The sequence below is a fragment of the Gymnoscopelus braueri genome (genome assembly GCF_963280865.1).
Source record: "Gymnoscopelus braueri genome assembly, chromosome: 20".
In the NCBI taxonomy this organism is placed as follows: domain Eukaryota; kingdom Metazoa; phylum Chordata; class Actinopteri; order Myctophiformes; family Myctophidae; genus Gymnoscopelus; species Gymnoscopelus braueri.
Genome location: NC_137622.1, coordinates 16,546,870 through 16,564,363, shown reverse-complemented (window position 1 = coordinate 16,564,363; position 17,494 = coordinate 16,546,870). Strand labels below are relative to the sequence as shown.

The window sequence follows — 17,494 nt, the reverse complement described above, 5'->3', positions numbered from 1 at the left end:
TGTCCATGAAAAGATGTTCGGTAGGCCCGAAAATGCGCTCGCAGAAGCGCTCATATATTTTGAAAATATCAGATCTAAAAGCTCACAACGTGTCGTGATGCGACCCGTTGTGAGCTTGCAGATCTGCTATTTTAAAATAGCCAATGCAGCCAGATCTGCAAGCTTAACCGAATGACTGTTAAAGCAGTTTGTTTAAATTACTTTTATATTTTCACAGGGATTATTTATTAGTGTAGATATACATTTAGGAGTGGATTATGTGTCCAGATGCCTGTCAGACAGTCAGACAATGCTGCTCCGCAGGTCTACAATTGAATAAACGGGCGCAGCCAAAGTCAACAACTGCTCTCTACCAGACGTGAGATCTCAGCGTACGGTAGGATGAAGCCAACGTCAGGATATATTGATAAATGCCGAAAGTTGCGGTGATCTCGCCGTACGCCCATTATTTGGTCTGCACCGCTTTGATAAATGAGGGCCACTATACGTACACACACCCCTTCTGCTCCATAGGCCTACTAGTATGCACATACACGCACAACTCCCATGAGGGAGCATGCCTGTACACACACAGGCTGATTCACACATTTGCACACTCACTCTCTCACACACACACACACACACACACACACACACACACACACACACACACACACACACACACACACACACACACACACACACACACACATACACCTCATTATACACGATCACATTTATGATAGCATTTACTGCTGCCGTTTCCATTGCTCTTAATTGTAATGCTCAACAATAATGAATTGGCACAGTGAGTAATGGATTAATCAGTGGCTCTTTACAAGGCTATGAAATTATACTGTCTTTGTTGTAACAAGGCAACCTGGTGAATGTTTCATTAAGGTGTGCTGTCTTCTTTCTATTAATGTATGAGGGGAGGAGAGGAGAGAGGAATGAAACTGTGATAGGAGTTTAAAGAGTTTAAATCTGGACAAAGTTTCAAACATTTATCTACTTCTGCAAGATGTGTGTGCGTGCGTGCAATGCAGCACCATGAGATATATGGACAGAGAGGAGGGGATGAGGACAGAGGATAAGAGATAGCGAGTAAGAGAGATTCGAGATTTTACTTCCAGCATCACAGGACTATAGCTAGCAGTCAGAGCTACACTATGTTTGTCAGTTTCTGTGATTACTGCCAAAGCTAGTCTTGTCTCCTACTCCTTCTCTCTCTCTCCCCCTCTCTCTTTCTCATTCTCTCTCTCTCTCTCTCTCTCTCTCTCTCTCTCTCTCTCTCTCTCTCTCTCTCTCTCTCTTGTCTTGCTGCCTGTATAACATCTCTTTCATCTCACCCTAACCTTTACCAATGTGAATACAGACTCCCTTTCTACAGAGCAGCAAACTAAAGGCTCACTGGCTCACATGACCATGTCGCTCGACAAAACTGTTTACATGTATACTTTGTCACATAATTCACAGTTCATTTTCTCACTTGTTGATGTTTTGCAGCAGCTCTAGATGTGATGTGGGGAATAAAGATTTGTTTTGAATCCCTCAGCCACAACATTGACCATCTCACAAGAACACAGATCTCCTCCCTCCCGTCCTCCTATATCCTGCAACATGGCTTTCATTTCACATCACCTACTTTCAAAGGCTCTACAACCACTCTCTCTGTTTGGTCTCCATTGACTCTGTTCTCTTTGTTTTCCTGGGCGCTTTCATCATCCACCTTCATCTCAAAGCCATTTTCAATGACTCTCGTTCTCTCTTATTTCATACATAATCATACCTTTATGCTCATGGTCCATTTATTTTGACAGCAAAAACTATGAACCACTGTTGCATCCTGAATTCATAATGTAAGCCTCTTCCATGATGTGTAATGTGATGAGTTTTCTGCTCTAAGCTGTCCAGGCTGTCTTCAGAGAGACTTGGAGAGGAAGAGGAGAGGGAATGATTGTTCCCCGGGGGAGTTTGCTCGCAAATCAACCATTTGTTTTTGAAAGTGCTTGTACAGTATAGTGGCTAAGTGTTCTCTCCTCCCCATTAATCTCCTGCAATTAATGGGCGTTGTTCCATAGAACATATTGGTAACTTTCTTAAAAGTGAGATTAATTTGGCAGGGTTGAGGCGAGTGGGTCTTTGTGGTGCTGGTTATCTTGTCTCAGCACATTGTGGGCTAAGCCCTCCAAGCCTGGTGGAATGAAGTGAGTGGATAGAATGTGATGGAATGTAGGTCACTGGTAGTGTAGTGGTGAAAGTCATTTTTTATGTTAAAAATGTTGTTCATTTTATGTCACCTGCTGCAATTTTCCAAGGCTGGAGTTATGTATACTTTTTGTTAATATTATTATTTGTTTCATTACATCTACAGATATTGCACTGCAATCATGGAATCAGGGATTTAAAGCTACGATCCGGTAGTATGTTAATACAGTAAACTAGCACATCTGCAGTGGTGCTAGGGGTGTGCCGATATATCGTCCTGCGATATATCGCGATACGTTTTCATGACGATATGTATCGTTTTGGGAGAAAAAAATATCGTTTTGATTTTTTTTTTTTTTTTTTTTTACAATAATAATAATCAGGCATGCAAACAGCCCGAGGTGAAAAGGGTGACAACATGTTTTTTTTTTTTCCGGGTCAGGTTTCACACTATTGCCCTATTTGGATTCAAAACGGCTATTGTAGCTGAAAAGCTACAAGTTTGCATGTCTGAATAATGCAAAACAGAAATATTTGTTTGCATTTGCTTCCCCCCCCCCCATATTTTTTCATAATAAAAAAGTGCCATATATCGTACCGTATCGATATCTTATCGATGTCGTGAGCCCAATATCGTATCGTATCGTTTCATGAAATTAGTGTATCGGCACACCCCTAGTTGGAGCTGATCTTCCTACACTTCCATTGATAGATTTCTCAGCTGCTGTCGGGTAGGACTGGTTGACAATATCAATACAGTTATTCGAAGCAGACGGCGCAACGGATTGTAGTGCGGACAGTGAGGAAACGGACACAAAACGTACAGATTGTCGCTTTAAATTGTCTATCCTTATTAATGCGTGTCCTTTGATAACCACATGAACTTGTCTCTCTACCTGTAGGTCTCTCTCTGGGCGTATCGTCGGTGGCGTGTGGTGGTTCTTCACCCTCATCATCATCTCATCCTACACGGCCAACCTGGCTGCCTTCCTTACAGTGGAGAGGATGGTGTCTCCCATAGAGAGCGCTGAGGACCTGGCCAAGCAGACAGAGATAGCATATGGAACGCTGGACGCTGGATCCACTAAAGAATTCTTCAGGGTGAGGACCTGATGGAGATCAGCTGGTGAAAAGAGATATGCATGCAGCATATGCACACTAGGGTCCAGCTGGATCATTTGGCCAGATACCGACAAAAGTAAAAGGGAGGCAGGATATTTTACAATTTGACAGTAAACTTTAGCGTCCAAAATTACCAATTATCAATGCCCTGAAACCAAAAACTTCACTGTCATTTAATAATTATAAGCATATTTTTCTACATTATGTTCTGCAAAAAAGTTAGCATTTCGGTGCATACTGGACAACATGTGTAGACCAATTCCGATATATCTATGATAGCCATTATGTAAACCAATACACCCAATTACATCGGCCGACCTATATTTTTTATTTGACAGGGACAATACAAAAAAACAATGTATCAAGTTATAAAACATGAAACCGTTGCATTGTATATGGGGTTTATAGCCGAATTTGCAACCCCAGCAAATCAGCAAATATCGGCCGGGCTCTAATGCACACACACATACACATACAAACAACACTAATTTCTGAAAACTAGTTTGGAGAAAGCAAACTTTCACTCACCTCTGTGATTTCTCTCTCTGTCTGTCTCTTTTTCACTCACTCTCACCCTGTCCCCCCGCTGTGCTGTGCATCCTTCCAGCGCTCCAAGATAGCTGTGTTTGAGAAGATGTGGTCCTATATGAAATCCGCGGACCCGTCCGTGTTTGTGAAGACCACGGACGAGGGAGTGATGAGGGTCAGGAAGTCTAAGGGGAAGTACGCGTACCTGCTGGAGTCCACCATGAACGAGTACATCGAGCAGCGGAAGCCCTGCGACACCATGAAGGTGGGAGGGAATCTGGACTCTAAGGGTTATGGCATCGCCACCCCCAAGGGCTCTCCCCTCAGGTAATCATCTGTCAGTGCAGCCTGCGGATGGATAAACACCTTTTGTGTGCATGCTTTGATCAGCCCCGTTGCATGATGATCACCACCATTTTTCACGCATTGTTGATTGGTCCATCTGGATCAATAAACATTCATTTCATTTGACCATGCATTCATCTCACGCTGTTTAGCGAGAGGCTGTTAACTGCAGCACGTGACACATTTTGCTTTACTCACATATCATTTCGTGGATGTATATCCTTGAGAAACGTCTCACACAAGCTTTTTCTTTTAACCTCATTGCAGGTTTGTCTCCATACTCACCTTTTCCATAATGTCATAACCCCAAATTGTGTCACTTCTGTAGAGCATCTTGGGCTTACAGCCATGTGTCTGTGTGTTGCGGCCACTCTGAACCTCTGCCAGCGTCCCGTATGTCTGTCAGAGGCTCAGGCTGGCTGTGTATGAGCGCTAGCATAAGAGGTGAGGGGCCACTACGAGACGATGGCCGCCTCCTTCAGCGCTGCCCTTTCATTACATCCTGAGCCTTTGCCTTCCTCAAAGCCCCTCTGAGGGCTGCGATTTGATTTGATCTGCTATGAAGCTTCTGAAGGAGGCTCTCAAACTCACGCCTTCATACAAGTGGGTTCAGACTTGTCGCGTAATGGTGGCATAAGTACATACAGAAGACACAAATGCCTACACACACACACACACACACACACACACACACACACACACACACACACACACTGTCACAAGGTGCACATACTTACATGGAGCATCTTTCTCATCCATTATCAATGTAAAACACGTCTTCTTTCACACCAACAGGGCACTTAGAGCAAGATCACAGCTGAGGAGGTCACATCTCGTATGTCTGCTTTTCCACTTACGCCAGCGTTCATGTCTTGAATCTGAAACCAACAGACTTGCAGTGATTTCTACCTCCTGGAGTGATAATCAACCATATGAGAATACTAAACCACGCTGTGTTTCTACCGCTGAAATCCGAGAGCAGCAGCTATCATCACATCCACACTTTAACTAGCTTCCTATTTATAATTCTCTTCCCATCGCAGACAGAGTGTAGGGGGGGGCGTCTGAAGCACTTTAATCTGTTTCTGATAAGCCTCATTCATTTTAATGAAAGCAGCCATATGAGGCGACTTCATTCAAATTCACTAAGGATTCATCTCGGGGTCCATGTTGGTGGACAGACAGAGGTTGGAATGGACAGACTATAGGAGTGCAGCTTTGGCACCTAAAGCTTCACTCAGGGGCTTGGTTTACATTTCACCACAAATTAGATTCCATACAGCAACTCTACACTGTATTAGTCATAAGACAAGTGGTGAAATTAATCATATCCCCTGCAACAAAGTCTTAGTGGGTTGGGGCCTACAGTGTAGCAGTGGACAAGTGCTGAAGATGGCCTCTTATTATCTGTCTGTTATGGTGTTAATTACTAGCAGAGCAGTGTGTGGTATTCACCCGCTGCCACCCTGGGCATTCACACACATCTGATACTGTCAAGGAAGTTAGAGTTTCATTAGCAGATAGTGGACATTTTTGAATGGACGCATTGTATTAAAATGAACCGAAATTTAGGGCTTTTGTATTTTTTCTTCTTTGTCAGAGGAATAGATTAACTGTTTCTGACATTCCACTCAGAATCAGGCGCTAGTGAATGTCCTTTGAATACAAAAGGCCAGGTTCAATCATACCTGCTGTGCCAAGCGGCGTTTTAAAGATCACGTAACGCCAGGTCTAGATTGGATTTCACCGTTGATATTTCAGCGCCGGTCTAATTGAACCTGGCAGATTGGAAAGAAAACGGGCTCAGTTGATGTAAATGTAACCTTTTCAATTCACAGGCTGTATTAACAATGTTTTTGAAACGCAGTTTCTCTGATGACTATACTGTTTGTATTATGTGTACCGTACAGTAATCCCATCTGTCCCATGCCTCCAACCCACCTACACCCCCCACCCAACATCCACTAGCTTCCAACCAACTGACCAACTATCATTTAACCATAGCAGGTCTCTGGACCATTCATGGCCACACTCATACACACCACGATTTCTTTCTTTCTTTCTATTCTGAGTGTGAGAAAGAATTCCAAGGTTTTACCAGCTGTGTTCCCTAAAACAAATGTTTTCTACAGCTGTGACGTGGATAAAGGCTGTCTGCATCACCTGTAGAGGAAGGCAGAATATCCTCCAACCACTTTTGAAATTATTATTGTACAACTGCTACAGCTGGAAAAAAGTACACATTTTAAAATGACAATTTATTAGAATCTGTCCTTCTGGCGCTGTGTGTGCAGATAGCATTTCTCCATAGCTGGACAGCTTTAGGAAATACATACACACGCAATGGAGAGGGAGAGAGAGAAAGAGACTGAGGGAGAGAGAGACAGAGAGCAAGAGAGAGAGAGAGGGGGAGGCAGATAGACAACCGTGATGAAGATGCATTGGATGTGTAGGTTCAGAATAGTTCTGTGTTTCCTTTCAGCTGCTTTCAGTGCATTTGCTGAACGCACAGTTGGCACACAAGTGAACCTGACAGCTTGAATACTGCTCCCCCTTTGGCGCCTGTCTGTCTCAGGACATTTTATGGATTTATTGCTGATAGGTTTGTGTAAATGAACATCACAAACCCCTGGGCAGTCGTACGATGTGAATATTGAACAGGGTGGTTGCCATAGCAACGTGAATGCTAGTGACAACTGAAAGGAGATTACCATCCACACAGACTGACTTCTGTATCTAAAGTATCTTCATGTGTCTGGTGTCTGCTCTGCCTCCCTCTGAGAGCCCCCTGCTTGGTAAAACCTGACTCCAATATGGCCACCCAGCATTCCAATCCATTACAGATATTACTAACATAATATCAGACATGTACTGTTTACATCCAGAGCCCACGTCCCTGCTCCATGTCCGTAGCCATATAAGCAGTTGTCATGATCACCACCTCCGTAAAACCAATCTCACAATACATGTGTCCGACCGAGAGTGTTCTTTTCCCCCTAATGGCTATCGTTTTATTATCATTTTCAAGAAACCCTGTTAACCTGGCAGTGTTAAAACTGAACGAGCAGGGACTCTTGGACAAATTGAAAAACAAGTGGTGGTACGACAAGGGAGAGTGCGGCAGCGGGGGAGGGGATTCCAAGGTCAGAGCCAGTTTGACTAACCCAGCGGGTAACACCCACCACCACCCGCCACAGTGGGGAGGGTAACCGGCAGCCCACACTGCGCCACCTTTGTGCCAACCCACCTCCACTGCACCTCCATGGGGAGGAGAACAGCCACAAGGAGGCCCCCATGGAGGAAGCATTCTGGTTTATATTGGCTCCACTTAAAAAGGGCAGAGGAAATAAATAATTCTATCTCCTCTGCTTAGACACAAATGACTCTGGTCTCAATTGAGCCAGAGTCTGGATTTGAAACAGTTGAGTCTCTTGTGTACAGTGATATTTGAGCGCTGCGTGCATCCATGCATATGTTTAGCGGCTTAGCGGTAATATTTAATCAGGCTTAGTTCATTTGGCTGTATACGTCGATTTGCGGCGTAGTCAAACACTCTGGATAACGGAGGGTAAAGCAGTGTGCCGGTTACCCAAAGTGATATAGTAATACACATCTACTGCTTTAGGGAGCAAGATAATTAAGATAGATGGAGTATTAATGCATATCACTTTGACTGATGTCTCTAACATGTTAATGCTATGTACAGAGTGTGGGTGTATGTGTATGAGTGTGTGTGTGAGCGTGTGTGAAAGAGTGTCTGTTTTACAATAAGCAAGATCAAGCATATGTGTTTGCTGCTGTTTCTGAATGAATAACATAAAATAACATGCTATGATATGTTATTTATGTTATTTCCTTACGGTTGGAAGAATCCCAGTAAACCTAGCGGTGTTGAAACTCAATGAGCAAGCCATCTTAGACACAATGAAAAACAAATGGTGGTACGATAAGGGGGAGTGTGGCAGCAAGGACGCCGCAAGAAAGGTCAGTCTCCAAACCAGTCCTGTCACCTCACAGCACACCCCCCCCCTCCCCCTTCTCCCCCAAAGAACATCCCTGATCTGACCCTAGACCAGCACCAAATTCCAGCCCCAGTATCCCTGACATGCAGCGACACTGTATCACTCCCTGCAGCTCAATAAACAACAGCTCGGGTCTCTCTGTCTCTTCACACTGACGAGTGTTTAAGTGTTAGAAATGTGTCGGTCATTGCGATCAGGGCTGTGCATTGCCCATATAAATAATGCATAGCGAGTTGGATAGCTTTATGGAATATGCTGTGATTCACTTGCACTAAAGTTATCAAACTAAGTTATCTAAATCCTTAATGATAGCGCTGCTTCAAGTTCACATCAATGGCTCTATAAAGTAAATCGCTATAAAAAGGATTATACTTTATGAGCCGAGAGAGAGTGAAAGGTTTTGTCTGCAGACGCCTCAGGAGAGCTCAGTGTGGAGAGAAGCAGACAAAGCCTTATAGGAACATGTTGAGCCCTGACCCTTGCCCTTTGGCCTCTGTAATGTTCCTCTCCCAAGTCTATCAATGTAAATTGGAGTGTGTGCATGTCTGGATGCCAAACCCATGTCAGTCAGCCAGCAGGTTGTAAATCATGTCAAGTCCCCCAACCTGCTTGCATGCATTTGCAGTATTTGGTTTGAAGCAGTATTTCACTTTGGCAAAACACTGTTTAGATTTTTAGCTGGAGTTCCTCTGAAGCTGTGTGACATCTGAGAGCTGACCAAGGCAGCCTTTGTCACTATAAGCATCAATTCTGTATTTAATTTGAATAATCTAGTCCAATAATAATCTAGTACCATAATAATATTACACATGGTTTAATATTACTGTATATGAGAATACTGTATGTCCGCTGATAATGTGATTTTATGGATCCAAGGTAAATATGATATCAGTTGGCAGTATTGGGTTGTTTCCATGTCATGAAGCCTGTTAAAAGTATTACTTTATATTTTCCAAATATCCAAAGCAAGCGGTTAATGAAGAAAATTGATGAATATAAAGTGTTTGAGAGCCAGTGACCAAGTCCTGGGGCTGACAAGCGTAATCTGTCAGTGACTAGTCTGTGAACACATCATGTAGGCAAGCAGAAATATGCTACCAATGTAAAATACTGTTTATAAGGTGGCTTTAATCTCCCCATGTGATAGAAAGAATATTCCCTGACAGTCACAAACTGACGAAATTTTTTAAATATGCCCGATGCCAACCTTCCACAGGACCCAGATAGGTTGAAGGATTTAAGTCTAATCTTTAACGGTCCGATTTCATTACAGAATGTAAATAGACAAAACATTTAAGTAAATGCAGTTATGCAAGGATTATATCTCCAAGCCACTGAAATATAAACTAACTGATCTAAGGCTTTATGTACAGTATGCTATTGCCGCATGAATGCATGTGTCAAATGCATTTTGAGCTCAGTTTATTTTACCAGTACTGTACTGTACGACTCCCCCCACAAACATACTGTATAGCTTATGTACGAAAAATGTTTGGCAAATTGTGGCAATCTAAAAATGTTGTTTAAATGTTTAAATATAGTTACATATAGATACGTTTTAAATATTATTAGTTAGATTAACATAGATTGAAATTAGTAATATTGGAGTGTAAGCAAATTATAATGTTTGTTCTTATATTTATTATTGGGGGTATGTCAACACATTGTCTAGTTTTAACACTTGGGATGTATTTGTTTTTGTTTTGTGTGTGTTGTGTGTCCATTACTTAATTTACTGTCCTGTGGTCACCAATCAGTATGTGTTTGAGTTCTAGAACTTACAGTATTTAAAAAATCAGTATTTTTGTCTGTTTTTGAATGTGTGTCCTTTGGTACAGTATATCACGGTAAAATGTGGGGAAATGGTAAATGTATAGGTTTACTGGTAAATGTGTACATTTATTTCCCTGAGAGGTAGGAAATCTATGATTGATTGATTGATTGATTGATTTTTATTAGGAATTTAAACAACTCAGAACAAGTGCTCCCTGTCCCAGACGGACAGTATCATCGTGCTTATTTGCTTTTTTATCCACATCTTCTGGGAAATCAAACTCCTGCTGCGGTGTGCATTCTGACACTGCAGTTATGATTGCGCCAGGGGAGCGCTCTGTGGATTCGTCTATACACAAACCCAATAGCTTATATTATATTTCCAATCACAGACATAATGCAAAGGTGATTCCCTTTAGTCCCTACCAACCTATGATGACTTTTGTTGGCTCAGGACTGCTACACGACACCCCATTGTAGGTCAGCGTCTACCCTTTGACTCGGACAGCTCCGTTCTGTGTGCATCGCAAACTAAACTAAACTTAAACAATAACGTTTAGGAGAGAAAATGTCCTTCACGTTGTCTGTGTGCCCAGCGGGTATACTCACAGAAAGTACTGTATTCCCTCAACTCACTGGCACGCCAGAGCTATTGCTCTGCTGCAAACCTATTCCACTGTGTCTCTCACGCACATCGGTGTCTCACTGAATAATGTCCATACTATACACAGTCCAACTCACGACATCATTGGTAATCAATTATCCTGTATTGGGAAAATGTCATAACACTAATCAGCCAGAGAGGAGTCTAATCCTTAATAAGCATAGTTTAGGGGGCAAATCAAAGATAATTTATGGGTTTGACCCTAACACCAGGAAATGTGTAGCTTTCCCACCGCATTGTAAAATCTACACATGTACCAGTAAATCTATACATTTCCCATTTGTCCACATTTACCGAGACATGCAGTATGTACTGTATATCATGTCAGTGCTGTGTTGGTGTGGACTAGTATCTGTGCCCTCAACTCCACGTCCCTCCTCCCTATACAGGACAAGACCAGCGCTCTGAGCCTGAGCAACGTGGCGGGGGTGTTCTACATCCTGATCGGGGGCCTGGGCCTGGCCATGCTGGTGGCGCTGGTGGAGTTCTGCTACAAGTCCAGAACCGAGTCCCGCCGAATGAAGGTGTCGACCGCGCGGGCCGCTGCCACCTCTGCCGCTCAGGCGTTTCACTGCTCAGCCTTAGACAGTGGCGATAGCGCCCCCTACACTGAGCTGCAGAGCTACGGCCTGTACGCCAACAACACGGTTAAGATATAAGGGCAGAGCACAGCCACGGGGTAGGAAACGCTGTGATGATGATGATGATAATGATGATGATGATGATGATGATGATCTTCCTCACCCCTGCCCATCTAACCGTGACCACAGTAGGGCCACTCACGCCTTCCACCGCAGTGCAAAAGCTCTCCTGTACCTCTCTCCCTCTGCAGCTCCGTGGCTTACTTTGATCAAATTATCCGTATCACTTGATTGTAAAATGGCCCTTTTGCCTGTTGTCCTTTTTACTATTCTGTGCTAAAGATTCAACATGCACACTTACAAATGCCTATAAATGCACACATTTACAGATGAACTAATGCATAAAAATACATGCACACTTTACATTTGTACAACACGGGTAAAATTGCAATTGTACAACACAGGTAAAAAGGAAATTTGGATCAAAGTGGTACATATTTCTTTCCTCTGCTAATCTCTATCCTTCTCCCTCTGCTACTTTCGCTGACTGTCTTGCAACGTAGGGCCCATTGTAGTTGCACATTGTATATCTGTTTCCCATAAGGCAGTGCTGGTGCAGATCCCATGTGTTTCATTTCTGCTTTAGCCTCAACTACTTTTCGAATATTACATGACATATTACGCCTGTTATTATTATTATTATTTAAAACAGACAACATTTTAGAAACCAAACATCCTATAACAGATGACAAATTTCAGTATTCTAATGCTGGACTACTTCCTAAATCAGAGACAGGATGAAATGCTCTTTATGGACTAAGCAAACATGAGACATGGAGGGATCTTCTCTGGGAGTGTTCAAGTTTTTAACGAGACACCTGATCCGTATGCTTATGAGATGGTACCTTATTAGTCCAGTCTCGCCTTTATTCTGTTTGGGTTTAAAGCAACAACAGAGCAGATCCAATTAGAGCGCTCAATAAATCTCCAGTCCCCCATGCAGTCCAAACATGTAGGACTGAATCAAGCTGTCTTTGCTGAAATCTAATCCGTTATAGAAATGAGATGTAGGCGGACGGGAAATCCGCAGCAAGACACATACGTGCACACACACACACACACACACACACACACACACACACACACACGAGAGACACAAATTGCATCATTAGCTCCAATTTCAGGCCCACTGGCTTCCATTGTAATAAACTGAAGAAAGAAGCAATAAAACCGATGAGTGACGCTCCCTTCCTGCGCCCACACTCCTGCTCTGCTCCGCCTGTTACCAAATGAGGATGTTGATGTATGTCGTCCCATGCCAGAGAGTGGCGCTCAGAGCTACATGAAGACAATGAAAGTCAATGTCCTGTGACTCTTAAGCTCAGTTTATACTCCATCGCACGACAGTGTCGCTTGCCAACAAGAACTGAACAGATCAGCTCTTTTTGGCAAGTGACACATTAGGCTTTCAACTCAGGCCAATTCCTAACAGCAACACGTTGAGGTGGTGTCATGAACAGCTGCTGGGTCTCATCTATTAATTTGATAAGAGGCTAAGACTGGAGGAGATGCCTGTTGCTGAAACCTACATTTGATGCTGTCGTCTTTGTTCTTGTACAAGAAAGAACCCCCTGGGGGATATACATCATACTCTGTTCACCGCTTGCACTAATCGGTGCTTTAGTCTCCCTTGCTCCTATGGGGATAAACACATGTCTGTGAGTCAGATCTAGCCGACAGTCAAAGCATAACATGAACCCTAACGTGATGCTGTGTGTGTTTTCCCCTCCGACAGCAATCCATCAACGACGCCCTGCGTTGCTCCACACTGACGAGGATGACGAGCGGCAACAGCAGTGTAGGCGGAGAGAACGGACGCATCCTCGCCCACGACTTCCCCAAGAACGTCCAGACTCTGCCCTGTATGACCCACACCACCACCAGCATGGGACTGGGCGCCTCCGGCATGTGATCATCACCAGACTCTGGAGTGTGTGGCTGGGCTGTGGTGGCGAGGGGCAGGTGGGCTGGAGGGGGTGGCGGGAGGCTCTTTGACACTACAAACATGGCTGCCCGGTTTTACCCCCTCCAACGCTCTGCCCCATCGCATCTATTCCCCCTGGCTGTGGATCTCTGCCCCCAACCCGACCCGTACCTTACTGCCAAAATGCACTCTCGGACTCGCTGACTTATGTTAACTTTGAACCAACACAGACTCCCATGTTTTTGTTTCCGTTTAGTTTTTTTCACCGACAAGATGTTTAAAAAATAAATACATGAAATAAGGAGGAAAAAAGGAAAAGGAAGACGTGCTGCAATAAGGAGGTTTTTGACTTTTTTACGATTCATTCATGTTGAGACAATAAAAAACAATGGACGAAAGGTAGAAGAACAGACGTGTGCGCTGTGCCGTTGTATACGGAATTGTCGATTTCACGCCTACGTGTGCAATATTCTCACCTCCACCGCTGATCTACTTTACTACCTACACGCTATCTGAGGGCTGCGTTATTGTGACCTGTTTCTTTGCACAGAGTCGGTGGAGGAAGTCAAAAGAAACGCTTTACGGCCGCTAACGAGGATTTTACATTGTGTTGGGAGAGCCTCCTGTTTCGTTTCGCCCTTGCCGTGACTGGTTTCAGAGGACACCATGCTCTGAATCACTCATCCAGTTGTTATGGTGTTGTGTACAGTTTACATTGTGGTAATTTTGCGCAAAGAGCTTCATCAAAAATGTTGTTGATATCATTTGTCCTTGATACAGGGGTTAACCCTGTTTAAATCTGAGATTAACTAGCCTACGACATATATACATTGCTGCTACATCACCATTTTACACACCATGCCTTGTCTTGTAGTAGATGACATTTCACACTACGTGTGCGAACACACACACACACACACACACACACACACACACACACACACACACACACACACAAGCCAAACACTAGCCATTTGGTTCAGTAGACAGCTTGAAATACAGACAGTTTACTGACAACGATGAGACTATCATTTCAGTCTGATCTTGAATATTGACCTTGACCTGTATTCAATATGAAGAGAGAAGAAACGTGAATGCTATACATTCATCTGTGGCTATGTGCAGTTCTGAGTGACCTAACACTGTATTTAGTTCTCTGACAGTCATAAATCCACTGTTTGCAACGCCCGCTCAAGGACAGTGATACAAGATCAGAACTTCCTAGGACTATTCTCACAGCACTTTTTGTATAAGTCTGTCCATCCTACTGTGATGTCTTTTCAGTGTGTGGCTTTATGATGCATAATGCAGCATAGCTACTTTCTCTCAGTTCATTGCTAGTGGTATATCCCCTGCAGATTGTGTGTGACTTACCAATGGAAAGTAGGCCTCATCTCCCTGTTGCTAGCTGGCTCAAGAAGGAGGTAGGATTTAAACACAGGCCAAGTGTGATCGACAAATTTACCACCACTCTGGGCTGGGCAATATCAATCATTTACTGTCAATCATTGTAACGGTGTCATGAGATGTTTTAATAATGTGTTATGATAAATTAACACTACAAACAAAAGTCAGATTTCTGAAATACATGATGAGAATGCCATCTGAAACTGAGGGGTGGATTCACAAAGAATTGATTTGCAGCCGCTGAGAGCACCATGAATTGTGCATTACTTGTACCAGCTATCTGCCCTGTCTTAAGGTTCTATCACTGAAGGTGTTGCACAAATAATATGCCAGCATAACACACCCATAAAGTTTCACAGCTGCAAAAGCCACTCAATCCTTTTGTGAATTCACCCCTAAATGTTCTAGTTCCATACAGTATCTACAGTGCTGTAAACATATATTGTTGGCCATATTTATCAATATCGGAAGACGATATCATGACCTCTGCTCCTATATTGCCCAGCCCTGAAGTCTCTTTAATCTGTGATTATTGGACACTACGTTCACAGCAATCATTACATAATGCGTGACAGGCCCTGGAAGGGAGGAAGCAGTGAAATGTCACAGGATGCAATATGTTTTTTGTTTAGTTTTTTCCTAGGATGGCATGGGGAAGACTTATGTGAGTATTTAGTGAGCCATGTGACCTCTTGTTCAGATTTATCCAATAATGTTTCTCTTCATTTTGACCTTGTGTTCAGAGTGATCCAGTCACCTTCCTATTCATTTTGGTTTGCATGGCTGATAAAAATGTTGATATTTTACATTTCGTCAAAACAAGGATATGTTGAATGTCAGTGTTTCTGAACCATAAATGTGTTTCATATCAACATTTCTCGATGCGGACCATGTCGACTTATTTTCAAGATCGCCTCGGGCTCAAGGCAGCTTCTGGCAGTGAGCGTGACTTGTTTGGAATGTGATTGGATGACTCCGAACACGAGGACACTTGGCTCATTCATTATTCCTAAGTCTACCCCTGCCACAGGAAAAGAGAATTTTAAGCTTGATAGGTGAGTTTTTCCCCACTTGTTTGATGTTGCAGTCAATGTGGTGCGCTGTACAGCAGGCTTCTCATTGCCTGTACCGACAGATCAAACTGGGGTAAGGCTGTACCACTCAGACATCACTGCCACATCTAGCTGAGCGCTCTTACTGTGTCGGCCCAACACGCGATACACTTCACACTTCATGGAAGAAAAACAAGCTGTCCCTGTTGTTAACTGAAATGATACATACAGTACTGTACTCCACCCCTATTATGTACATATAACAGGCTCCTCTCTCCTCCCCTGGTGGAATCGTACGTTCTTCCCATAATGCCTCACTGTACAGTACCTAAATTGGTTGGGGACACATCATCTTGTACTTTATTCCTTTGTTTCTGCGGTTGTGGTTTTCCTTTATCTGCAGTTGTATTAATGAAAGGCTCAGCACAATGCTCTTCGGTGGAGGGTTTACCTTTGGAAAAGTCTTTTATATGCCATATCTGATTTGTAAAGAAAAGACACTCCATGTTTGTACGATGGATGTATACGCAGCGTTGCAGAGTTTCACAACGTGTTACAGACTTTGAAGGGTGTAAAAAGGCAAAAAAAAAACGACAACAAAAACATACAGTAATGATTTTGAATAATCTGCAGTAATGTATTTGAAACCCGTTCAAACCAGTCTTTAATTGGACATAAAACTTTGTTCTTAATTCTAGACAAAATCCTGTGGGTGTTTCATTTGAAAGAGTTTGAAATTTAACAGCATTTTGATTTATTTTTCTTTATTTGATTTAACTTTCTTTCTCTTTTATTATCAGACAAACTTTGTTCACCAGAGACCTCATTATAGGCATTATTTCTCTCTCTAAACATTACTGTTGAAACATGTTTCTTGGAAACTTGGAAACAAACAACAAAAACCTGATGGGAAAAATAAAGGTTCATTGAAAAAAAAAAAAAAAGATAGCTACTAAGAAACATACTTTTGTGAAAAAGATAAAAGTTTTCTAGCCAAAGTGTCTCGGGAGGAAACCATGCTTTTGTAACTCAATAAAGAAATAAACTCTGTTCATTTGTTTGCCTTTTCGTCTCAGGGGAAGGATGTATCTCTCTCCATGATGCCTGCAGCAATGGGACACGCCGTTAGACATTTGTTTTAAAAAGTGTCGACTTGAGACTTGGTTTTCCATTAGCCTTGCTGACTGTATTATGTTCATTGTGGTGTGTGAATTATTCACGTACATGTAAAGTGGAAGTAAGTTCAAGTAACCCAGTTTCAGGGGAAAGCTTTGTGGTCGCCACCCCACCCCTTACACACACACACGGAGACATACTGTAGCTCCATTCTTTTGCATAAATACTGGATGGGAAATCTCTACAGTACAGTATGTGAAAGAGAGAGAACTATCTGCAGTCATTCTTAACTCTTGGCTGGAGGGAGAGATAGGGGGAAAAAAAATTTAATGTCTGTGGAAGCTTCATCCACTACTGCAGAGGTCTTCAACAGGGGGTCCGCGACCCCTAGGGGGTCCGCGGAGGTACTGCAGGGGGTCCGCGGAGGTACTGCAGGGGGTCCGCGAAATTGTTGTTTGATTTTTAAAAAAAAACGTTTTAAAAACTTTGTTAATTTTTTTTTCAAAAATGTCAATATGTCTTTAAACATAACATGACATATTTTAATAGCTTAGTATTGAATGCACAATAACATGGTATGTTTATACATATTTTGTAGAGGAATAAAAGGTCTTTTGCACACCTACTAGGACAACCTGTGGGTAGGAGCAGGCTCCAGGCAACCATTTGTTCATGTTTATACATATAAAACACAATTTTATACATACATATAC

The 17,494-nt window shown here is 42.8% G+C and overlaps 1 protein-coding gene across 1 annotated transcript in view; it reads left to right on the top strand.

Annotated features, from left to right (window-relative positions):
- LOC308076274 (glutamate receptor 1-like) overlaps positions 1–16,675 on the top strand; it is a gene marked incomplete at its 5' end in the record, with an annotated part of 81,263 nt that extends 64,588 nt beyond the window's left edge. Inside the window, 5 exons of the mRNA XM_080416487.1 lie at positions 3,090–3,288; positions 3,917–4,164; positions 7,211–7,325; positions 11,031–11,165; positions 13,018–16,675. Coding sequence (XP_080272613.1) covers positions 3,090–3,288; positions 3,917–4,164; positions 7,211–7,325; positions 11,031–11,165; positions 13,018–13,194 — 874 coding nt within the window. The 3' untranslated portion in view covers positions 13,195–16,675. The remainder of the gene's footprint in view (positions 1–3,089; positions 3,289–3,916; positions 4,165–7,210; positions 7,326–11,030; positions 11,166–13,017) is intronic.
- Between the last annotated feature and the right edge of the window lie 819 nt (positions 16,676–17,494).